Below are 24,070 nucleotides of genomic sequence, written 5' to 3'. Positions count from 1 at the left end.
GAACTAGTTCATGGCAAATAACTCTGATAAATATAAGCAGAAGTATGCCCAGCATTTTTTTACTTTCAAGAAGTGAACATGCTTCCAACACTATTTTTTTATGTTTGTAGACAGTGATACATATGTTATCCCTTATATATTTCATATATTAAATACATTTTAATTATTCAGATATAAGTACCTGAAGCGGTTACAGTCACTTTATTCTTTAAAATTAAATTTTAAAATAAAATAAATTGAATAAAATTTAGTAAACTAATAAAATAATTAAATACAATAAATGGAATAGCTTTAAGTCTCTAACAGAAATCCACTTATACCTCTCTGGGAGGGTTATACTGTTCTGTTGGTCGCTGATTTGAGTTATTCTTGTTAAAGCTTGAAAATACAGTAGGCTTGACATACTGAAGTCTGCGGCTTCTTTCATGCTGCTTTCTAGCAACCTATTGCACACCTGCAGAGGTGTGTCCTACTGCCCAAGGGAGAAATTAATCACTCAGTAGGTTGAACTGTACTTCAGCATCCAAGGATAAAATCATCCCATGTTACTGTATTGAAGATTACTGGGTACTACTCAGCTATAGCTTTGAGGTGCTGTTAGCATTTCTGTGTCTATATAATGAATAAAAACCCAAGCACCTAACTTACAATGCATTATCCTGACTTTGAGAAAGTTTTTAGCTTCAGAGCGCTGCAAGATTCTGCCTCTTATTTCACTCTTCCTTGGTGAAAGCAAAGAAAGTGACAAGGGACCAGCATGCATAATTAGAGACATAGAAGACATTCATGTTTTGTTGGGGTTTTTGTCTTGGTACTGACATCACTTTGTATTACTGACTGAAACTTGGTGGGTTTTGTCTGTCTTTGCACCATGTTCCATGAGTGTTGATGGCTTCTGTCTGTATGACTTAAAAATTTACTCCATATCAGCAGTTTGCATGCCAGTACTGACAGAATTGAGTACATATTTGACAAACGCTTGCCACACCAAACTTAGTCCATCTGCCTTGCTATTCGAGCACCTTACCAAGGCACTTAATTATTCTGGTTATGCTACATACATTCTTTACTTTAGCTTAAATTGTAGGTACATAATTTCAGTGTTGTATCTTCCTACATTTTCCTTTTGATCTTACTCTGCTCGACCTGTTCTTTGCTCCTGAATTACAGACTCTGTTTTATTCTACCCAGTCTTGATGCAGATCATAGTTTGTACTTAATAAGCTGCTGCTGCTGCAAGGCTGCCATTCTTCAATTCCAATATTCTTCTGTTAAGTCAGTCAGTTAATTTAATTTCAACGCATTGATGCCTTAAATTTTAGCATTCATATTTTTCAGATTCTGTGCTGCCTAGGTGTGTAGTTTTGAGCTTCATATTAAGCGTTAGTGAGCTCTCTTCAGAGAGTGAGTAGAGAAGACAATTCCTTTCATAGCTTGATACCAAGGACAATTGTTACAAGTTTCAGGCACAAAACCATAAACAACGATGGACTGAAGAGAGAAAACAAGAAGGATATGACTTCATAATCTGTAACTGTAATTGGACATTTAACCCTGATATGCAGATGGACCAAAACTTAAAAAATGTGAGACCTTGTGACCAGTTGTCCATTTTGTGACCATTTTGGGTCTATCTTGGGTGTAGCTCTGGCCAGGCTCTTGTACTGTACTTAAAGGTATATCCTTTAAGGCCTTTTAATAAATACCTACTTTATTCTTAACTCTGTCTAGCATCGGTTCTAGGTCAGCCTTCTCAAGTTGTTTGACTCCTGCTTGTCTTTTTTTTAAGCAACTTTATTGGTTTTGTGTATTGTAATAAATTCCAGATGGGATCCTTTTTCTCCCTGGGAAAAATCTTCTCTTTTACTTCTGAAGGTGACTCAAGATCCCCTCCATGGTATTAAGATTTTTTTTTTTTCCCTCACAGAAACTTGCAAGCCTCTAACAAATCCCCATTCTAACATTCAATACAAAAATTCTCCCAATTAAGCATGTTGTATTCATCATAGTGGAGGGTAATTTCTCCCAACCCCAACTCAGTATTAATAAATAATACATTAAAATGTATAAATAATACTCAGTATTAATAAATATCTTAATATGTGTGTTTCAATGTTAGAAATAAGGCCCAGGCAATTGCAGAGGAACATTGTTCAGCTCCTACAGCTTTCTTAAATTGTTAATTGGAACAGCTGTTCATTGTGTTGAAAAGGTTGGGTTTATTTTAGACCTTTACTTTTAGTTACTAAAAGTAAGGAGTAAGAAGAAAAAAAAAAAAAGTAAAACTAACCAGCTAGCTTTTGTATTCCAGCGTTTTCAAATAAATTCTATGCCTCAGAGAGAAAGATTACACTTTGCTGTTATATGACTTCATGGTTTCTTGCTTTAAGAAGAATTGCTTAGCTTCCTGCCACCTTTTACGCTTGTGGGTTGAAATCTTCCCCTTTTTTCTATTGCTCTTTTGCCTCTTTGTATCTGAAAGCATTAGAGAATTTGTCTTCTGCCTCCTTTTCCTGATTATTTTTGCTACAGAGAGAAGAGAAATGGAAACAAAAAGAGAGCTTATAAAGGATACAAAGAAGATTGGAAGAGAGGCTCCTGTTTCAGGTACTAGGAAAAGGAAGCAATTTGGGCCAGGGCTTGCAAGTGGGTCTCTCCTGTCTGTTTTCTTCCCTTTGCATCCTTGTTGATGGTAGAACTTCAGGCTGGTTTATGCCAGTTTCCATCAGGTGCACATGCAAGTTTCCCCTGAGATTTCTCCCTATGGCATCTGTAGTCATAAATATTTTCTACTAGTATCTTTGTCTCCTTATGATTTTTATGTTTCCTTCATAGTCATTACCTCCTCTTTTGGTTTTTTTGGAGTTGAAGGCAATGGCATTTTGAGGTGTGGAATACTGAGTGACTTGAGATCCACATTGTATGGATCATTTGAAAAAGGAAGTGTGGCACAGCACCAAATTTTAGAAACACTTGGTGATTTCTTTAACATCAGTGACAATGAGTTGCTGGCAGAGTATTTCTTGAAGGGCATTGTCCATGTGATTTACTGTTTTATTTTGTTCTGTGTTAATTTTTTGGCTTTATCTATTTGTATGCTTTGTCTCCTTGCTTTCCTTGACCTCTAAAACAATATTGCAGGAAGTAAAAGAAGGTTGCCACAAAATGGAATTTCAGGGGCACAGGCTTTATTTGTCAAGTTCTACAGTTATTTATATGAAATAATGCTTCAATTGCTATTTGATAAATTTTAAAATTTAAATAGTATAGTTCTGGGTTCTACAGCTTGTGATGTCTGAAGTATTTTTTCTTTGGGGTTTTTTTCCCCCCTCTACTGAAATTTGTACTTATGGGAGGAGATTAATTTGCCTAATTTATCATTTCCAATCTCTTTATTAAAATATGAGCAAAGGTTTTGTGAATTTCTGTCAAGCTCTTTTATTAAGGCCTTAGTTTTAGGACAGAGATATTTTTCTACATCTTTCTTAAACCATGATCTTTGTTACTTGGTCATATTTCTCCTTTTGATAATAGAAATAGAGCCATAGTAGACATGAACCAGGTATATTGACAGATGGCAAAACTAAGTTCTTACTTCATAAGAGTTAGTGAAGCTCTGTTTGGCTCAATTTATAGCTATATTGAAGCCAGAGTTCTAGGTACTACTACAGAAGTCTCAAATATTTTAACAAATTAGGTATTTCTAGATTTTCATCACCAAGAATCAGCAGAGTCTTGTCTGATATGTGATTGCATTCTAAATTTTTATGGATACTTTTGTTTCAGTTTAACTGAGATGCAACAGTAAGAATTTGGTGTGGAAAAAAACCAAAACCAAATACCAAAAATACAAATTTTGGTGTAATAGAAAAATCTGTATTTTTGGTATTTGTTTTTATTTTTTTCCCATTTTTTTTCACACCTAAGTGGTGCTTATGAGATGTAGGTATGACCTGACAAGGACAGAACTGAGAACTACTTACTGCTGTTTTTAAACAAGCCACTGGCAGACTCTTAAATTGCAAAATGCCAATGAATATCCTTTCTGTCAGATTTAAGATATCTTCTTTTCTTTTGATAGAAATTATTGTAAATGGTACTAGTAGTGCAGTAGTAGTGCAAGCTTTAAGTGAGCTAAGGGGAGTACAGTGCTTTTCTGACTAGTTTCTCCATTGTAAAAATGCCCAAGAAGGGGGGAGTAAAGATCTGCTTATCTCTCAATCAAAATAGTATATCAGAAGAATTCCCTGCTGAAAAGGGGAGTACCCTTAGGATGTAGGTGTCTCCCATGCTGGATGACTGATAACTGCAATACTGTACTTCCTCATCTGAATCAGAATTTAGTCAGATTTCAGATGCCTGTGTTGTCCTGTTTTGGACTCTGCTCTCAAAACTGTCCAGTACAATAGCTAGCTTTAAAGTAAAATCAAGTCCTTTAAGTCAGTAACAAGTCTGAAGGCAGTATGGGCTATTATGACAAGAGGCAAAGTTCGAGCTATTAAAATAGGTTATAAAATCTGGCAGTTATCACTTTCTACTAATTCATGAGAATTCTACTCTCTGTATCAGAGATGTTTTTATGGTATATTCCAAACAAGCTTTTCATTTTAGGACTGAAATTGGCTTATTTTCCTTATTAGTATGTCTGGATATAATGTATTTGTAATACAGTTCTGTTTACAAAGTAAAATTAACTACTTCTGCAGAAGATGAAGGTGGTGATGATATTTATGATGATGATGAAGAAGAAAATGAAGTTCCAGATGAAAGTCAAGGTGATGATAGATCAAATAAATCTGACTCAGAAGATGAGGTAAGTTTGCATTTTTCCCTACTTTCTCCTAGCTATTGTCTGACATCATACCTCTGACTAAGCCCAGTTACCTTCAAGTGTTTTTCTACCACTGAGCCGTAAAACAAATCCCAAGGTAGCAATATTCTTTTGAGTTTGACACCTCAAATGCATAATTACAGGTTATAGTACAGAAATGTTTGGGCAACTCCCTACTGTTGCAGCAGGGCTCACATTAGAGATAGAAATGAGATAAGACATACACCCTTGTTCAACTATGTGGAAAGGGTCCCAGTTTATTGTTCCTTACAATTTGGCTTACAGACTCCAGCTCCTCACTGCCTCTGACTACAAAAAGCTCCCACTGTAAGCTTCCTTTGTAGACTCTGTCTGCAGGCTCCCTACTGCAGACTCAGACTGACCTCACAGCTGCAGTTCTCTCTCCTATTTGGTCAGTCCCTGTTTGGTCCATCCTTTCTCTCCTCTTAGTCTTCCTCTGGATCGTTCCTGTTACCTCAGTTCCTTCTGTTCCTCAGGATATTCCCCTGACTAGCCAACCCCCCCTTTCATCACACTCATCCTTATTGGATATACCTGTGACCTATTAAGGGCCTAGGCTGTTTTTGGTAAGTAACACAGCTGTAACTCATGAGGGGCAAAGTTGCCTGTAAACCCTTCTCCTACACCCTACACATGAAATGTTTTTACAGGAGTGTAGTTTGTAACAGATTATTAAATGAATTGCAAGTCTTGAAAATTCGGATACTGCAGCAGATTGGTCAGTTTTCATTGTGCTTCTTAATTGATCAAACATGTGCTTCCAACTGAATAGCCTTTTTCCAAGACCTAGAAAAACCTTAAGTTTTTCAGTTATATTCTGTGGTTTTTTTATTCCAAAATAAGGTTTTAAGCAAAATAACAATACTGTTTTTGAATACAGCATCTGCAGTTTCATTTTTCTTTTGCAGATTAATCCAGTCAGCCAGATACTCTACAAAATTATTTTCATAAAATATCATTTTAGAATAGAATTTGTGCTTTTCTTGTCAACTACACATTATTCTTTCATTTAGAAACTGGCAGTGTCTAAAACACTTTAGATCCACCCATTGATCATCTTGTGCTTGTCACTCCCTAAATGAGTCACTTTCCAGGTTAAGGCAGTTGTTTAATGTTATGTTAACTCATTTTCATGTAAAACTCTTCTAGGAAACTGTACCTTGCATGAGGTTTCATTGTTTCAGCACTAAAAGTCTTTGTTAATTACCCCTTATTCTGTATTTTCTCTTGTTCCTCTAAGAAATTTTCTTTTCCTTGTACATTTACCCAAGAATACAGTATCTACTGAACTCTGCTAAGAGTCACATGACTGTGTGAAAGTAATAGCAAACTCTGAATGTGTCTGTGGCACTACACAGTGTCACAGTGAGACCACAGCTTGCTTTTCTGTGAATGTTTGCAGCGTGTAGGTGTTCCTGTTGTGAGTTGTCTGGAACACATCATGTACCCTATGTCCTCAGGCTGGGCCACATTCTATCAGCTATTCCTTCTGAAGAAGTGCCTGCCATTAGGTGATGCAGGAAAGTGAGGAAGCAACGCATGGTCTGAGAATGGATTTCACATTGGAAGGGCTTTTCCTGTGCCTCCATAAGCCCATTGCTTTTAAACTGGGAACACCACATCTGATTCAAGGACAGTTTGCTCTATTTGTAGCTCTCCAAAGGGAACAGTTAAAATGTTTTAAATGTGTCTTACTTCAGAAGTGGAAATAAAATAGTGAAAGGTGCACTTTAAGGATGTTACTAAATTAATTTAAAAGTCACTACTTTTAAACCAACAAAGACATGGGCAAAAACAAATTTCTGAGATCAGTTTAGACATACTATTCTCTTCCTTCTGAATATAGAAAGGAAAGGTCTTCTACCCACTTTATTAATCATTAGCTTAGTAGTGTGGAAAAAATGTCCTATCACTTAAGTGCTGCATTTAGTGATAAAATGTCTGGGGAATTCAGGAAGAGGAATAACGTAGCATGCCAGTTTCAATAATTAAAATACGTTTAAAATGTTAATGCTGAATTTATTTTTTTTTTTCCAGAGGAAAGAAGCAGATGAAGGAATGGGAGATCGTCCACTGAAATCAGTGCGCAAAAGAAGAGTACGAAAGGACTGAGTTATTTCTAGCTGGTGTTTACAGGTCTAGAGACAGTGACAGTAACTTTTGGTGTGCCACTTCAGTGGGCCTGGAAAATTCCTGAGCTTGGATGGGAAAAGAGGGGGGGTGGGGTGCTATTTAAACCTCTTATTTTAATTCTCTGGCTGCTTTAGCCACCCTAAACTTCCTCAATTCCATTTTTTTAATGATAAATGCTATCTGTAAAGAGTTAACTGGTATTTCAAATTAAAAATAAAAGGGAAATTACAAGTTGACCAGCTAATTTTTAGGTGAAGATTCTTAAGATTTGATGTTTCTTAGAAATTAGTATTAGCTGGAAGTAAACTTACTCTGAATATTTTTTAAATGAATGCATTATAATACTTTTGTAGCTCTAGCACAAAACAAGCTGTTTACAGTTTTCAGCTAAAAAAGGATGGTAGTTTAGATGTAGCATCTATAGCAGTTCATATTGCTGAGAAAAGGTATTTTCTTCTGTGCGGAGCTAAATGCAATAATTGTTTTTGTATGATGATTTTGTGCTAGCAACAATTTTTATTGTAATTTATTTATTTTAGTTGATCTTGTTACATGGGTGGTCACCTGTTCACTTAAGGCATTGATTACAGTAATTTATTTTCAAGATATATTTTAAAATAGAATACAAGTGGTAATTGATGTGACTTGTTTTACTCTTGAATGCAGGTATCAAATCTGCAGAAGTCATATACAGATGATTTTTTCAAACTTTTATAGTTCTCATGTTCCAAACCAGAGTGGTATAACCGGTTTATAGAATACTTGCTAAGTGTATATTGTCACCTGAAAATATTTATTAATTCTTGCTTAATATGGAATTTACTGATATACGTAAGAATTTTTGATGGATTAAGTTTTTTACGATGTGAGTAACTTGGGCATTCTCATAGTTTAAATAAACTGCTTATTGTAAAGAAACTTGGTTTCATTTAAGTTCAGCTGTATATTAAACAATAAAATTTCAGTCACCAGAAACCTCTTGCTACTTGGCAGCTGCCTGTAGTAGAATGTGTAAATGCTAGCAGTAGTCATACATTACAAACAAGTAGAAATACATTAATTCATAAGGAATCTAACAGATTTTCTTGTGCCTGTCATAAAATTTACCCGCTTTCAAAAGAAGTATTTTCACAGCAGATTCCATGGAAGTCTCTAAGAAATGAATGCTTAACCCTAATGAAGAAGCCAGTGTCCTCAAATGCTTGTTTTAAAGTGTTCATAAAGTTAATTACATATGACTTTTACTTGGTGTGAATTACATGGAAATGTCTCTAAGTTTTTGTTTAACTTGGGGCTTTTTTTGTCTTTTTTTTTTTTTACGTTAACTGCAAGTTCCCACCTCTTTATTTAGGGTGTCTATGCAAAAGGTAAGAAGTGAAAACTCCAGATTACTCCTCAGCAATAGATAAAAGCTGATACCAGTGTAGTATTCTGCTGGCAACAGGATGAGCTGTCAGGGAGCACTTCAGCTCACCTTTTAAATTAATTATGTCTTAGTCTGATAGAAGTCCTTTGAAATTGTTACAGCATTTGGATGTCCTGGGAGTCTGGTTTGTTTGTTTGCTATGGGGTTTTGGAGGGGTTTTTTTTCCTCTGATATGTGATAGTTACTCTAGTTATTAATATTTTTTTGATGTGATTTAGTTACTCCAGAATTAGTCACCCCATGGGGGATGGTCATATTCCCTTACGTTTTTGACCTTAAAAAAACAACCTTAAAAGTTCCCATAAAGTATTGATTGATGCCACATCAGCTTTGATCACCTAGAACCTATAGATAGCATACATCCTTCTGCACATCAGCTTATTTGGATCTAGATTTATGCTGATAATTAGAGGAGAAATACCAGAGATGTTGAGGATTTGAGGCTCTAGAGGTAGAAAGCCAGGCAACGTCTGTTCATTCATACAGTGCAACAGTGAGATTTCAACCACACTTCCTGTGCACTCTCCATTTTTATTTGAACAGGTATTTCAGGAAATGAACTTCATCTTGCTATCATGGTTGCTTGCAAGAGCTTTAAAATTAACAAAATGCTTTTCAGTTCCAGCATGTCTTGTCCAAACTGTCAGTCATCTTTGGAACTCCATAAGTAACAAGATCTCCACAGCCTGCACCCCTCTGGCTGTGCTGTAGCTTGATAAAAGAGCTCTGAGTCTGAGGATGCCAAATCCCAGACTGAACAGTTTTTATATGCAGGGAAGGCCAAGTAGTACTGATGCCCTTTTATTTAGTTACAGCTGAAGCTACTCTTCAGTTGGCATCTGCATTCATGAAGGCACAATGAAGTAATAATTCTGGTTTCTGTCTAATGTATAGCTCACTACAAGTTAGGAAAAAGTAACATTTCTAACTTGGCTTAACAGTCTCCCACTGGAGAAGTACAAGCTTTAGCTTTTTGACAACAGTGGATGCAGTCTACCAATCCTTTTCCTTTTTACTTTAGAAAGAAGAGTAGACAGAAATGTGTGACTGATGGCTGAAAATAGAGAGAAACTGAAGCTTTGCTAAAACTAGATTCATTAACCCAAGTTTAATCTCAATTACATCTAGTTTTTCAGACCATTCAGCTATATCGAAACCATTAAGATGATTACTAACCCTACTGCCTTTTCACCTTTTGACTACAGATAGTTATGAGAAGTTTTAGGGTTTACAAATGTTAAACCAAACTAATTGAGACAAATGAAAGGTTTTTATTTGGTGTAAAGTCAGAAATACAACATCTTTAAAATATTCGTAAATTAAATGAAGGCCACTAGTGGGATGTAAAATGGCATGGAGATTAAATAACTGCTGTATACACACTGATGGATAAAATACCACTATCCAATCTACAATACAAAACCATAATTTTAAAATTACTTTATCTTGGGAATTGCTGAAGTCTTAACAAGCGCATGCTGTGTTACCAGGTGAGCTACAGTGCAGATGGAGATGGTAGGAATGTGGCTTTAAAGCTACAATGCCTGTAATGCAATGCAACCTTTAGAAGTCAAGTGCTTGCTATGATTGTTCTTTTAATGCTCAAACTCTAGCCATGTGATCTACTCTACCTGCTAGCAATTCTTGGATTAATTTAGAGTTCCAGTAATGTGAAAAAGTAGTCCATAGAAGATTAAAATTAATTTTAAGAAGATTAAAATTAATTTGAGATGTTGACAAGGACCCCATGACACAAATGGTATCATCCATTTTTCATCATTGGGTTTCTTGACCCAGACTTGTAAACAGCCTTCAAGACTGTACTATTAGTGCTTTGCTTGCAGTCTTTTGACTTTGTTTAGAGTCTTTTGACTCAAGCATTGTACAACCATTTTAAATGGGGAGAAATGGGAAACCTGACCTTTGGGAGAGGGGAACCTCACAAGTCATCTTACACTTGAGACAGCAGAACCTAGCTACTAAGAAAGTTGGGATTTGAGAGGGATTTATTCTTCTATTGCATTGCCTCATTCACACCATGCTTGAGAGATCCTTGAACTAGTGGTTTCCTTTTAAAAGGTCATGTAAAATGGCTTCATTACTGAAGTGAGAACTCAGTCCTAGCTAACGTACATAAATAAGTCTGCAGAGCTGCTGTAGGACAAGATGAAATAGATGTTAACTAAGTACTGCTAAAATTTACTTGTTTGTATTTCAGCTTCTGCTTCCCTTAATACTGATTATGCTGTACATGCTGCCTCTGTGGAAAGTGCTCAGACCCATAATCTGGGCTAAGCTCCCCTACAAAACCTAACATCCAAGCCAAGAAAAAACAGCACCTTGCCACCAGGCATTGCTCAGAGCGGTGCCATTTTGAGAGGCAAATTCCACCACTGTTCCACTGCATCCTTCTGCCTTAGCTGTTTTTATGCAGTGCCTCAAGAAGCACTTCACAAGCTTAGGCTATGAGGCAGGAAAAGAGCTGCTCTGAGGTCTGAAGCAAAGACAAGTTTGGCACTTCAGGAGGAAAGTAAAAGGGAGGAAGGAAAGACTTGTTCTCAGTTCCTTGCTGCAGATTGTTCATGAGTATGAGGAGCACTGCTGACCTCTTTCTGGAAAGTTTATCACTGAGGTTTTTACTTAACTTTTCATCGCACAACAGAAGAACTTCAGGAAGATCATGCATTGTGATGATGTGCCTGATTATTCTTCAGGGAGATGGAAAAGCAGCAATGGTTTCACGTGTACATATTATATCTGATACTGCATCAGTTTGGTATTCCCTGATTAAGTTGCTCACCCTTGTTCCTCCTCTTACCCTCCCCCTTCCCAAAAAAGTACAAGGTTTTTTTTTGTATGCAAGCCCCACAAACAATGTCATAGTGTTCCTACTTAACAGAAATGCTTAACTGGTTTATAGGTTTTTGTTTTGTTTTGTAGAGCTATGAACAGTAAACACATCTCAGGTGAAAAAAGTGATGCAGTTAAACTGAATATTTTTATCAAATGGGGTTTCAACACAATATTATAACTATTACCAGGCTAGTTGAGAAATCTACCCTAAGACCTCAGAGTGCCAACAGAACTTTGTTTAACCTGACAAACTAACCTGCTTTTTAACAAGATATGGTCATTTTTAAAACAAATACTACAATTTTATAATTATCTACACTACATTTGCACATTGCTTATTACACAAACTTCTGTCTCCTGTTCATGATAATGCTCTTAATTCTGTTTATTACCAAAGTTTATAATCTTTGAGAATCCAGTAAGCCACAAACTAAAGAATTTTAGCTTATGTAGCCTATGCCAGTTAACAACAAATAAAACCCAGCAGCAATACAATGACATAATCTGTGAGTCAACCCTTACTTCCTTTTGCTTTTTGTGTCAGTTGTTTGGAAAACACTAGATGCTGACATCAGATTTTCTATATACTGTCCAAGAACTTGGTTTTCTGATTTCAGTTTCAAGTTTTCTTCCTTAACAGCATCTACTCGTGCTGAGAGATCTGCGAAGGTGATATTACAAGAAAAATATTAGACACTATTGCATACAATAATGAATATGTTCTACGGGCCTACATCAGACTAGTCACACCTTTAATTCAGAAAACATTACAATTGGGTATTATACAACATTCTCCTACTCGTGCTATATCTAAAGGCCATTTTTCCTATATTTTGTAGTACAATACTTTAACCAACTTTTTAAACTTACTGCTAGACTGTAAGTTTATTACTTTCTTGAATTTTTGAATTAGGTTATTGCAAACTAAATTACTCGGAAACAAGTTCAGTGATGAGCAGCCTTAGATGTGTGTCCTCTAATAAATATGGACATATTAACTCTATTGCCTGTTCTACTTGCTGTGTATTACCAAGGTTGAGCAAACATAATGTTGCATAAAGAGGAAGAAAAAAAACTATTTCCAAGACCTTGGTTTTGATTCTTCAGCTGCTTTAAGTGACATACTTCCGGACACTGTGACTAAGGGCAAGAGCAGTCAGGTTATCTTCTTTTGCTTATTACTGTATATTTGTAAAAAATCTGATGTGTCAAGCTGCTAACCTTCAAGTGTATGCTGCAGTTCCAAAACTTGATTAATAAGCCGTGTTTTCTCTTCTAATTCCACCTGATTCTCAACAGCTGCAATAAATCACGAGAGTTTTAGTGCAACCTCTGTTAACAGTTTGAAATTATACTAATCAGAATAACAAGAACATTAAGAATTTATACCATCCATATCGGCGTTCATCATTGTAGTAAGGGCTCCTTCCACTTTTGAGGAGAGTTTTCTTGAGCGATACTCTGCTTAAAAAAAAAAAAAGCAAAAACACGGAGGCAACAATTATTGGGACTTCTGTTATATTTGCATTTTAGATGTATTTTTTCTAGTTCTGAAGAATCAGTGCTTAAGCCTAAGGCAGAACAACCTTCTTCACCATTCTTTTTCTCCTAGGCCTCATGCCGTAGGTACCTATGGTTCCTTGAGTAACTGTGCCTCTGTTTACAAAAATAACTGATCTAGATTACTGATATCGCTGTTTCAATGAGGTAATCGCCGCCTTCTCAGCTCCGATCATTCTGTAATAGCTTATTCTAGAACTGGCTATTCCTGAATGCCGAAACAGAATGCCCTGTATTGTCCCCCCGCCACTCCTGGCCAGTGCACAGGCCTGCGAGACGGGAGTGTTGGCCTTGGGCCCCTCGCATCCTCCCACCCCGCCCGTTCCCATCCCCATCTCAAATTGCGGAACGGGGCAGGTGCGCTAACAGCAGCGCCCGCGGGCCTGAGAGAGACGGCCGGGCTGGAGGCAGCACTGCAAAGGGGCGTCCCCGCAGCACCCGGCTGGCAGCCTCGCGGCCCTGCCCGCGCACCCCTGCATGCATTCCTAACCTGGGTCGATCCCGCGCCCCCTTCCCCGCGCCACGACCGCCCCGCACCTGCCCCGCTGCCAGCGCCTCCCGCGGGCTCTGCCCCGGCCCGGCCCGGCCCGCTCTACGCTGCCAGTGCGCCTGCGCCGCGCGCGGGGCGGGGCGGGAGCGCCATCCCCTCTTCACCGCCACCACCGGGCTTTGCGGGAGGGGCTGGCAGCGCGTCATGTGTGTGCCCACTCACTGGCTCCTGCCCTCGTACCCGATCCCCTCCCCTCACATCCCGCTGAATGGCGAGTAGGGTAATGTTTCTGGTTCATTTGTTCTGTGCTCATAAGCTGCCCGCGTATGCCCGCCTTCAAAGCAGCGGTCCTCAATGGTTTGGTCGCTCGGCGTAGTGTTCAGAAGAGATTAAGAAAAGGCATTTTTTCCCTGGTGTGGAACCCCTTCAGATTTAGGTAGGTTGTCAAAGCCTGAGGAAGGTCTCAGAAAACAGTATGAATGTGGCTGCTGTTCACTCCCAGGTGCTTGTATGTGGAGCTCTGGGAGAGGGGAGCCTCCCAGCCGCAGTCCAGCGAGTTCTCCCTGCCCCAATTCAGTGCCCTACGCATCTGGCCCAGCTGCTTCCAGTTTGGCACGTCAGTAGCCTTTTCCACAGCAGTGTCCAGAGTAAGAGGCTTGTGATTTAGCTCCGTGCCTCTTGGTCTCACAGCGCTGAGATCACGTCATACAAGAACTTAAGTAACTTCTCGGAGTTGCTCTCATCTAATGGCTCAGTAGCTCCCAAACAACACTCCTGTGTCATTGTTCTTTCCCTGGTTCCCTGGAGGGAATACCCTTTGCAGAAGATGCTGCACAGGGTCCTCACTTTGACCTCATAGCACAGTCTGTGAGCCGCAGCAAAGAAATGGAAAACATTCATGGCCTGCGCTGATCTTGGTGGCTTCACTGAAGTGACTGTACTGCATAACTTGTAATACTATGTAGTTTGAACCATACGTTGCGCTGAAATATATTCGTATTGTATCTGTAAATTGCAGTAATATATCTAGTTGTAAATAAATAATTCAATGCTCTGCAGACATTCAGGAAGATAAAGGCACTTAGGAAGTGAGCCCTCTAGTGTATTTTTAAATACACCTCAGAAAGAGTATATTTCTAACATCTTCATCTTCTGATTGCCTCCACAGTATTATTATTGTGTCAATTACTTTTTTTAACCTTAAACTCAGATAAGTTCAGATTAGACTGAATGCTACTCAAGGTGTGAAAATGTGCTACACTTAGAGTCTTGCTATCCATCTCTACTGGAAAATTAATCTGTTCTCAGTTCTGTTAGCTAGTTTACTTATATCATCGTCTCTACAAAGGGTATTTTCAACACAGAAATCTTTATTTCTTGCAAGCAGTCCTCTCAGGTGGTGGCTGGGCTTTAGGAGCTTGTTGGAAAGTTTCCTTGATAGCTGTTTTTAAAATGCCAGGTGCTTGCACTGTTTTGCTCTTGCTCGCTGCACTGAAAAACCTGACAACCAACAGGTACTCCTAATTCTTTCTAATGAGACAATCTTCAGCACTTGCATTAACAAGGGGAAAACTACGGCCACATTCTCCAGGTGTATACAGATGGATGGAGACGTTGCTTACCTGGTGATGAACATGCTGTGTGTTTATATAAGAGGGGGAAAAATATTGTGGGCTGATCTTGAGGAAGTACACCTTTCTGCTGTAGAAATGCCACTTTTCTTGCTGCATTACAGTTGGTGATTATTTTCAAAATTGTCCCAAGACTAGGAAACAGGGACAGTCCTTGATGTTAAATTATGGGACAGAACGGAAACCAGGCGTACTGGGTCCTGTGCTGTTGTGAACAAAACCGTAGTAATTTCAAGAGCTGCTATTTTACCTCCTGTTTCCTTTTTGGTATCTGTATTGTTGGGGTTCATTCTGCTTCACCTGGTTGTGGTTTCTCACTGTAGTACTTTCTTTTGATTCTGAACTCTGAGCATGAACACCAGGATGAACTCCTTTTCAGAAGTCAACCTCTATGAGAGTTTTATTTTGTTTTTCCTGTAGAGAAAGCTGTTGTTCTGAGCTTCCACTGTTGGCATTACAGAGGGGTTATCAGCAAAGAGTAGATGACATTTCTAGTCTACAGAGTGCTGTGTGTTATGAAGTTAGCATTGATCAGTCCAGGGACCAAAAGGTTTGGATTGATATTGCTGGGTGTAAATTCCACAGAGAGAATGCCTAGATCATTCTATGTTCCCTTCAAAAGGCTTGCATTCCTAAGCCTTCCTCTATTTTCCAGGGAAGAAGGCAAGTCCAGAACTCTAAATATCCAGTGCACCACTACTTTTAAACAAACACCAAAAATCATGCACACACTCAAAAACCCCAAAACACAAGTGCAAAAATGCTCAAACCAAATATATTATGGAATAAAGGTCCACAGCCCAAAGTATTCTTATATGAGAAATCAACCAAGAAACCACAAGCTAATGTAATCACATGATTTATCTACTGGCTTTTTAATTCCTTACCTTGATACGGGAGGCCTATAACTAAGTTTATGTAACTATAGTTTGCTATATAATCAAGTGCATTCAGAGCAGATGGTCCTTTGCTATGCAACAACAGGATTTCACTTGTCATTTAAGATTAGTAAAGCAGGAGTTAGTGCTCTAAAAACCGGTAAGAACTGGATCTTTAGTTTTGACTGCAGCTAGAGCCCCAAGGGACAGCTGGATACCAACAGAGCCTGTGCAAGAACAAAGTTCATCCAGGGGACACTGTGAGGAAGACTTTACTTCATCTAAAGACTTCGGCCCAAGACCACCAGGAGACAGCATGCAAGCATAGACTGGCAAAAAGCTAATTAACATATGAAGCGAGAGTAGGCAGGGATAAGTTATGAATATAGGCAAAGATGAAACTTTCATGAATATGTATGAACTTAAGTGTATATAAACAGTGTCCACTTTGAGACACACACGTTTATGGTGAAGCAATCCCCCGTGTGTGTCCTAGCGCTAGAATAAACATACCATGGCGTCTTTGTCCCTTGTGTCAACCTCACCTGTCTTGCATTGTGTAATATATTATCAATTAACATTTTTGTGCACTTTAAATGTAAAGATTTAGGAACTTAAGATATATCCCAAACAATCAGATTCCTTTCATAACACAGAATGTGTCCCAGGGAAGTCACCTATGCATATTATGACACAAAGTTGGATGGGAGTGTTGATCCGATGGGTCCTGCACTTGGGTCACAACAAGGCGGTGCCAGACTATTCCAGGCAGTGCTACAAAGTATTATCTAAGGCATTTGGTTAAGTCAGAGGAGGCATTCACTATACTGTCCTTATATTAAATTTATAGGAACAAGTTTCAGTTTACAAATGCAGCTATCTATACTTACTTGTATCCTAAGTTCTGTTTAGATTTTCTAAAAGTAGCTGATGTCACTGGCAAAATAAATCAATTTAATTCATTTTCAGTAAAAGAGCAATTTTTGCTTAAAATAAAACAACCTCCCTAGGATACAAAGTACCATTAATAGTTTACCTGAATTCATATACAGGTACAGTTACAAACTGACAGGAGAGGATGTTATTGCTTTGCACTCAGACTCTCCATCATTGTTGCTAATGACAAATATTTTCACACTTTTTTTTCTAAAACTGTTTTACATCTTGCTTTTCCCATGGCACACAGTGCAAACCAACAAGCCTCTGACTTCCCTTTTGGCAATGTTCCAGGCAGCAGAGGCACCTGCGTAAGCTGGCTGATGACAGAGGCTTCACTGTTTACCAGTACAATAGAAATGTATCCTTTTTTTCACTAACAGAGGAGGGCATTGTACATATTGCTGAGATGACTTTGAAATTTGAACTGTACTGTTTGACCCTTTGAATAATTATTGCTACAAAAAAAAAAAACATAGAAAGGAACACAAGTGGCTTAAGTCTTTTTCCTTGCAATGCTAACTTGCAAGACCCTTTACATCAAATTTTCATCCTTTTGTTTCTCTGCAGAAGTAACAGACTCTAATGAGGTTTGTTTTTTTTTTTATGTAGTGTTGCTTTACACTGAATTCTCTGCAATTCTTCTTACTCTTTCGGAGTAACCTCTAAAAGCTTTTGCAGCCTAGTACATATTCTTGTACAGATATATAATTGGGGTCTTCTGTTAAATGCAGAATTTGAGTACTTCTTAAATTGTGCTTTTTCCAACTAAATCAATTTATACAAAATGAGCAAATACTTTGGCTTACATTGTTCTAACTTATCTGTATCCTTACTAATTGTGCATGTCTTGGTTTTCCTTAGGTCCTGAGTGAAAATGGGACCTCATCAGATGGTATAACTGGTGAGCATACAGTTGGAATGAAAAAACGCAGTCTCTTTAGAAAGTCTACAAAAAGCAAACCCTCAGAAAGTCATAATTTCTTTTTATCCATGAAGAGCCCTGCCTTCATATAGCTACATAATGCTATATAGGCAACATATAGCTGCATCCTATCCTTTGTAAGACTGAGCATGAGTGCAAAAGTTCTCATTTCTACTGACTCCACAAAAATGCATTTTTAAGTAGATTGAAGAGCTGTACTCTTTGCAGCCTTAGGCTGTGAATACAAACGTATATTACGTAACATTATCCTCGTAACTGTTTGATCCCCCTTGTAATCATCCGCTATAGGTTTACCACCACGTTTTGTGGGAGGATATTTAGCAAGGTTCCATAAAGCTTTACTGGTAACTTAATTAGAAGAAAAACTGCTTTGTCTTTAAGTTAAGGGTTTGTATCTGCTTTTAAAAGAATGGGTGACTACATGAGAAATGTAGTCACTTATGTTGGCTTTCTGTAAAGCATATTTGAAAAAAGAGTAAGGTAATTTCTAGGTACTCTTCAATGAGGAACAAGGGCCTTGATCTGCTTATTCAACACTGATCAGAAGTACAGTAAAGAAATTTTTGCAGATGCTGGACTACATTTCACTGTTTTGTTTTACTTTTGCTCTGATTTCCTCTGTGCTTTTGTTTGGGTAGGTAATTTCTTGAGGGAGCTGTATCTAGCGCTGCAAGTTTCTAAATTAAAAGATATTTCTTTCATTAAAGGTGAAAATATTTTCATATACATTTTCCTTGATTTCATGTGCTGTTAATAATGCTATTAAAATACTTTCCAGAAAGTTTCTATCTTGCTACCATTTTTTGTTTGTCTTAATTTACATGGAAGTGTTTTATTTTTAATACGTGCATACTTAACAAATAGAAAGACACTGCTGTTTTGAAAGAACAATAGTTATTAAATATTCATGGCTTGTGCTTGGTTAAGGAGGATCAGTAACCCCTGTTGCTTTGACACAAAGGATTTTCACTGTACTATGGAAACTTTGATATGAAGGTTGTATTCTGACTATCATTCAGATTTTACATATATAACAAGTTGTTCTACTTGCCTGTTTAGTATCTTTCCAGTATGTTTTAAGAAATGGGGGTAAAACCTTATGCAGTAACAAATGTGTTCAAGTTCACTATAACCAGTGCACCTTTGTGAACCTTTTTAACATTTAATTAAGGAACGCTTGGATACAAAACATTGCCATTCTCAGACAAAGCCCACTTAGGATCTACATATTGCAAGCCTAGTTTCCTTACTCCTTGCTTGAACTTGCACTTGTCCATCCTAAGGAATCTTTTTGTCTCTCTCACTATGTAGACTTTTAGCTTCCCTGCTCTTCTGGAATTGATGTTATTCTCCAGTCTTACTGTTAGAGCCATAAGGCTCACTGTCTTTATTAGCTTCAGTAGCTCCAGAGTAATCAGTCTTAACTTCATCTGGGAGAGTTAGAGAAGACTGTTTCCTACAAAGTATATCATAGTTTCTTCCTGTTGTAGGTTAGTATTTTTCTTATACTTTCTAGCCTCCTGGTGTTACCAGAAGAAATGGACCAGGGTTATCATATTCACCATGAATCTTACCGTATTTACCATCTGTGCCTTCAAGTTATAAGCTTGCCTGAAAATGTCACTTATTTTCAATTATTCTGATTTTACTTCTACTTTCTCACTGGTGGTACTCACCTCTACTACTAGGGGAAATGCTGTAACACTGGTTGCAGATCTTTAATAAAGAAGCCTCTATATTGTGAACATGAGCTTTCTCTGACCCTGGGTGTTCAGCTTCAGTCAAGAGTCCAGCAGATTTTAAGTGCTCAGTTTCTCAGGTGCAGTACAGTCCTATTTGCTGTGATCTCTGAGGAGATCTTTTTTATAGCAGTGACATCTGTCAGGGCTTATCTTTGAGTATCAAGCCTCAAATGCCAGGATTGACTTGGAAACACACTGGCAGTTGGTGCTTGGATAAGAGAGTTTTTAACCTTGCTTTATTTTCTCATGGGTATTAACATTTTCTATGCTGAAGGGTGCTGAGGTTAGAGCAGGAGAGGAAGCGAATGGGTGTTTGCCTTTTGAAGAAAGAGGCTTGACATCTCCTGAAAGACTAAGAAAGCCATATGGCATAAACACCCCTCTATAAGACAGGATAGATTGAAACACATCCAGTATAATGGAGTCATCCCTAACTCAGCTTCTTCTGGATGCTTTGCAAAGAGAAGACAATCATTCCACTGAATGCTGCCCCCCGCCCAAGTCTGTTCTTGATATGTTACCAGCTGTGCAGCAGGTGACAAAACAGCGTCCTATAGGATACCCTTTCTCTATTCTTCTACACCCTGCTACACAAAAAGAGTGAGATTCATTGTCAGGAGAACCTTTCCTTATTGAACAGCTTGGACCAAGCTCTGACAAATTGCAGATAATTGCAAATAATTTGGGGCAACCACATTTTGGTGTCAGTAGCCCTGTATGATGTACAAAGTGCATTCAAACATCCAGCTTAGCCCCATCACACTAATATGGAATTGCTAATAGGAAATTGTGTTCTAAAAATAAGATTAACTTAGTGGATTTGGGTTTTTTAATATTGGAGGTAAATACAGCATTCACAATAGTATTTTTTGTGAGGAAAAAGAAAAAAAAAAAAAAAAAAAAAAAGGAGGGGAAGGAAATGTGGCTTGTATTGTTCAAAATTAAGCCCTCCCGATCCCTAGCAGTGTGAATTAGCAGTCATGTTCTTTGGCAACCATGCTGACATAATCAAGTTGATACTCTGGCCACACCTTTCTAAATAATTTATTATCAATTCATATTAACTGACTTTATTTTTCCACTATGTAGAACTCTCCTACTTCGCCTTCCAAGTAATTTTTATTTTTATTAATTTTTTATTTAAGTGGGAAGGAGGAGGATGGAGAGGTAGGCAGTCTGCTTTTGTAGTTTCTTTTAGAACAATTAAATGCTTAATAGTGGGGATTTAAAATATCACCTTATTTCCATTACTAATTAACTTGCAATTACCAATTAACTCACTTCTTGTGAGTTCTCATTAGAGTATGTCAGAAGTTTATTATCCTGTACACAGCATTATCTGTATTTTATTTGATAGTAGTAACTACTAAGTTAATATTTCTGTAACAGTATCTCTCTAACCAGTGAAAGGCTCTATGTGCTCAGATGATATGTGTATATTACCATATGCTAACATATGAAAACTATGGTAGCCTCCATACCCCCAAACCCTCAATTCTTAGCTCATCACAAGGCTTATTCAAACCCTGCAACTGAAAAAAGTTTGCTTGAGGGTATTTGCTAAAAATACCTTGTACCAGGTAATCAGGACAAACTTGCCTGCTCTCACAGTGCTGTTATTAAGCCTATGGAATTTGCATTGTAGTAGCAGTAGAGTACCCCAGTCTCTTACCTGAATCATCTGCCAAAGAAATGTTGGTGAATGTGCCATCCTCCTCATCCAAAGGTAACTCCATTTTTCTGCCTTTTCCCGAAGTTTTTGACATGTGTGTTAAGCATGGCAGTTGTCCGCCATTTTTAACTGCACACGTGACTTCTCTGGTTAAATCTTTAATGAATTGTTGGCAGCTGCACACGTCTTGCTCTGTCTCCTCTGAACCTTGAGCTCTTTTGTGGAAATTGTTCAGCTGGAAGATTTCTGACTTCTCACTGCTTTGAAAAACAAATGCTGAACAAACACTACTATTACAAGTTCTTTCTATAACAGAATTGTATCCATCCTGGCTGGCTTTTTGCTATCATTGTTCTTTATTTTCTCTAGGACTACACATGGCATTTTCTTGGAGGGGTTTTTGATAGAGAAAAGAGCAAAAGTAACTTAGTGTTCAAGAAATATTGCTAACAGTCCACAAAAATGCAATGGATAGACCTGGGAGCAGCAATTAAAATAAAACCTTCAATACTTAGGAATGTGAGTGATTTTATTTACATGAAACAGCTGCATCAAAACTAATCAGTTAATGTGAGAAAAGTATATAAGTGTCTGACATTCTGTGGTAGAGGACAAGAGGAAGGAAGAGAAATCAAGTTTACAGAAAACCTCTCATTTTGCTTCTTAAAGAATGCTGGACATAGTTTGAACATACAAATTAAAAATTCATCTTAAACTACTTACTTTAAGAATATCTTAAAGAATATCTTTTATTTGTACTCCTGGAACACAGTGTTTTCGTGCATTTAATTTGAAAATATAAAATGGCCTTAATTGAAGACAGAACAGTGAATAGTGAAATCACTGTTTTCAGGGTGTTGCGTGTTCAGAATCTACCTGTCCTTTATTTTTTTAATCTTGTATTCAGAAAAAGACTGTAAATCAAGGGTGTTGACAAATTTTTCTTTTTCTTAATTTTAATTCAGAAGCTCTCTAAAGTCTAACTAAAAATCAAATCCTAGTTTTGTGAAGCACTAACTATCAAATGAGAATTCTCTGAATTTATATTTTGCCTTTCACACTTTCAGATGTAATCTTGGACTTCTGAAACAGCTTCTACGAACAAAGAAAATGCATATAGCTTTTCAGGACAAAGGACATAAGACACAGAATCACAGAACTAATTAGGCTGGAAAAGACCTCTGAGAGCATCAGGTCTAACCTTTGACTGATCACCACCATGTCAACCAGACCATGGCACTGAGTGCCACATTCCTTGAACACCTCCAGATGACTCCCATAACCCTTAGAAGCCCATTTCAATGTTAAAAACCCTTTCTGTGAAGAAATTCTTCCTGATGTCCAACTTGAACCTTCCCTGATGCAACCTGAGGCCATTTCATTTCCTGTTGCTTGTTGACTGGGAAAAGAGGCTGAGCCCTGTCTGTCCACAACCTTCTGTCAGAGAGTTCTGGAGAGTGATAAGGCCCCCTTGCGATCCCTTTTCTCCAAGAGAAACACCCCAGCTCCCCCCACCTGCCTCTCACAGGACTTGTGCTCCCTCAGACCCTTCCCAGCTCCATTGCCCTTCTCTGGACATGCTGTAGCACCTCAGTGTCTTTCCTGTAGTGAGGGGCCCAGAACTGGACTCAGCACTCGAGGTGTGGCCTCACCAGTGCTGAATACAGGGGCACAGTCACTGCCCTGGTCCTGCTGGCCACACTATTGCTGATCCAGGTCAGGATGCCAGTGGGCTTCTTGACCACCTGGGCACAGCTGGCTCATGGTCAGCTGCTGTTGACCAGCACTCCCAGGTCCTTTTCCGCTGGGCAGTTTTCCAGCCACTCTGCCCCAGCCTGTGTTGCTGCCTGGGGTTGTTGCAGGCCAAGAGCAGGACTTGGCCTTGTTGCACCTCACAGAATTGGCCTTGTCCCACTGATCCAGCCTGTCCAGGTTCCTCTGCAGAGCCTTCCTGCCCTTCAGCAGAACATTCAAACCCAACTTGGTGTTATCCACAAGATTACCGAAGGTGCACTTGAACCCCTCATCCAGATCAATAAAGATATTAAACTGGACTGGGCCCAATAGAGAGTCTTGGGGGACGCTACTACTAGGCCATCAAGTGGTACCATTCACCACTCTAATGACACCAAGCACTGGAATTAGTGCAGCTTGCTGAAATTAAAAGTTATGCTAATTTTTAGTTTTCTTCTTATCTTTTAATCGCTTTGTTTTATTTAGGCTTTTCTGTTTGCATCAGTGAAGTTACTGACAGCTGCTTTCAGACATTAGTGAAAACCAAGCACATCTTTCATTTTCAGAACTGTGTTGAGTAGCTCATTTTTTGTTTCATACAGTTCAGAACCAGCTCAAAATTTACCTTAATGGTCTTGGGGTTCTCCTGCCCAAGGCTAGGGATTGGACTAGATGATCTTGATAGGTCCCTTTCAACTCAGCATAATCTATGGTTCTTGATACTCTGTAAAGAGACTTACTGGTTTCGTTCCAGATCCTGGAGTATCACAAAGGGGTTCTGGATCAGTTGGGGTTTTTTTTCTTCTTTCTGGGATGCAACAGCCTGCTTCAAAGCTCTCATGATGAAGATAAAGCTAAAAAACATTTTGATCTTTGTCAAAACATTTTGATCTTTGTCTTCATTGCGTTTTTTTGTTCTCAGACATACTGTGTATGGTAGAAGCATTTCAGCAAATTAGTTTGGAAGGTCAGTTTCTAAAAATATATGCAATTATATAATCTGTTAATCCATTATCTCTGAATTTTAAAAAATTGTATGCTTGTGGAACCTAGATCTTGTCTGATCTGTGAATCTGTGAACCCCATCCGACTGGTTTAATTAACTTCTCAAGCCTATACATACTGTTCTATTATACTGGCCGTGCAGGTACCTTGTGGTAGATACAGTTTCCATGTAAATTATTAGCTGGTTTTAGACAGTTTGTCACAGCAGTCAA

At 38.3% G+C, this 24,070-nt stretch overlaps 2 protein-coding genes and 1 long non-coding RNA gene across 8 annotated transcripts in view; 2 read left to right on the top strand and 1 right to left on the bottom strand.

The window, feature by feature from the left end:
* Positions 1–9,519, top strand: part of CLGN (calmegin) — a 31,280-nt gene extending 21,761 nt beyond the window's left edge. For 2 of the 4 annotated variants that reach the window (XM_058837057.1, XM_058837058.1), the window contains exons 14-16: positions 2,533–2,607; positions 4,707–4,813; positions 6,890–9,519. In XM_058837057.1, the coding sequence (XP_058693040.1) occupies positions 2,533–2,607; positions 4,707–4,813; positions 6,890–6,964 (257 nt within the window). In that variant the 3' untranslated portion in view covers positions 6,965–9,519. The remainder of the gene's footprint in view (positions 1–2,532; positions 2,608–4,706; positions 4,814–6,889) is intronic. The other 2 variants (XM_058837059.1, XM_058837060.1) reach the window with 2 other exon arrangements.
* Positions 9,520–9,662: 143 nt separating this feature from the next.
* Positions 9,663–21,253, bottom strand: SCOC (short coiled-coil protein). 3 transcript variants are annotated; one of them, XM_058837062.1, is made up of 4 exons: positions 21,120–21,253; positions 12,654–12,725; positions 12,486–12,563; positions 9,663–11,925 (listed from the first exon to the last, which is right to left on the bottom strand). In XM_058837062.1, the coding sequence occupies exons 1-4, from the start codon at positions 21,211–21,213 to the stop codon at positions 11,783–11,785; spliced, it is 387 nt and encodes a 128-aa protein (XP_058693045.1). In that variant the 5' UTR covers positions 21,214–21,253; the 3' UTR covers positions 9,663–11,782. The 3 variants fall into 3 exon arrangements, with proteins under 3 accessions (XP_058693045.1, XP_058693044.1, XP_058693046.1); XM_058837061.1 differs by having other exon boundaries at positions 12,654–12,728; positions 21,120–21,199; XM_058837063.1 differs by lacking the exon at positions 21,120–21,253 and adding an exon at positions 13,362–13,473.
* The window catches only part of LOC131578417 (uncharacterized), a 45,597-nt gene continuing 35,033 nt past the window's right edge, over positions 13,507–24,070 (top strand). Inside the window, exons 1-2 of the long non-coding RNA XR_009277490.1 lie at positions 13,507–13,594; positions 17,624–17,663. This is a non-coding gene — a long non-coding RNA (uncharacterized LOC131578417). The remainder of the gene's footprint in view (positions 13,595–17,623; positions 17,664–24,070) is intronic.

Source organism: Poecile atricapillus, chromosome 4, assembly GCF_030490865.1.
Source record: "Poecile atricapillus isolate bPoeAtr1 chromosome 4, bPoeAtr1.hap1, whole genome shotgun sequence".
Lineage (NCBI taxonomy): Eukaryota > Metazoa > Chordata > Aves > Passeriformes > Paridae > Poecile > Poecile atricapillus.
This window is presented reverse-complemented; position numbering and strand designations above follow the sequence as displayed.

What these genes read in the sequence shown, in the direction of transcription:
- SCOC (XM_058837062.1), bottom strand. Translation starts at nt 21,213, where the DNA reads ATGTCAAAAACTTCGGGAAAAGGCAGAAAAATGGAGTTACCTTTGGAT. An exon ending in TTCTTTGGCAGATGATTCAG is followed by an intron (nt 12,726 to 21,119) that starts GTAAGAGACTGG and finishes TTTTTTAAGCAG; the next exon opens with AGTATCGCTCAAGAAAACTC. An exon ending in GATGAACGCCGATATGGATG is followed by an intron (nt 12,564 to 12,653) that starts GTATAAATTCTT and finishes GATTTATTGCAG; the next exon opens with CTGTTGAGAATCAGGTGGAA.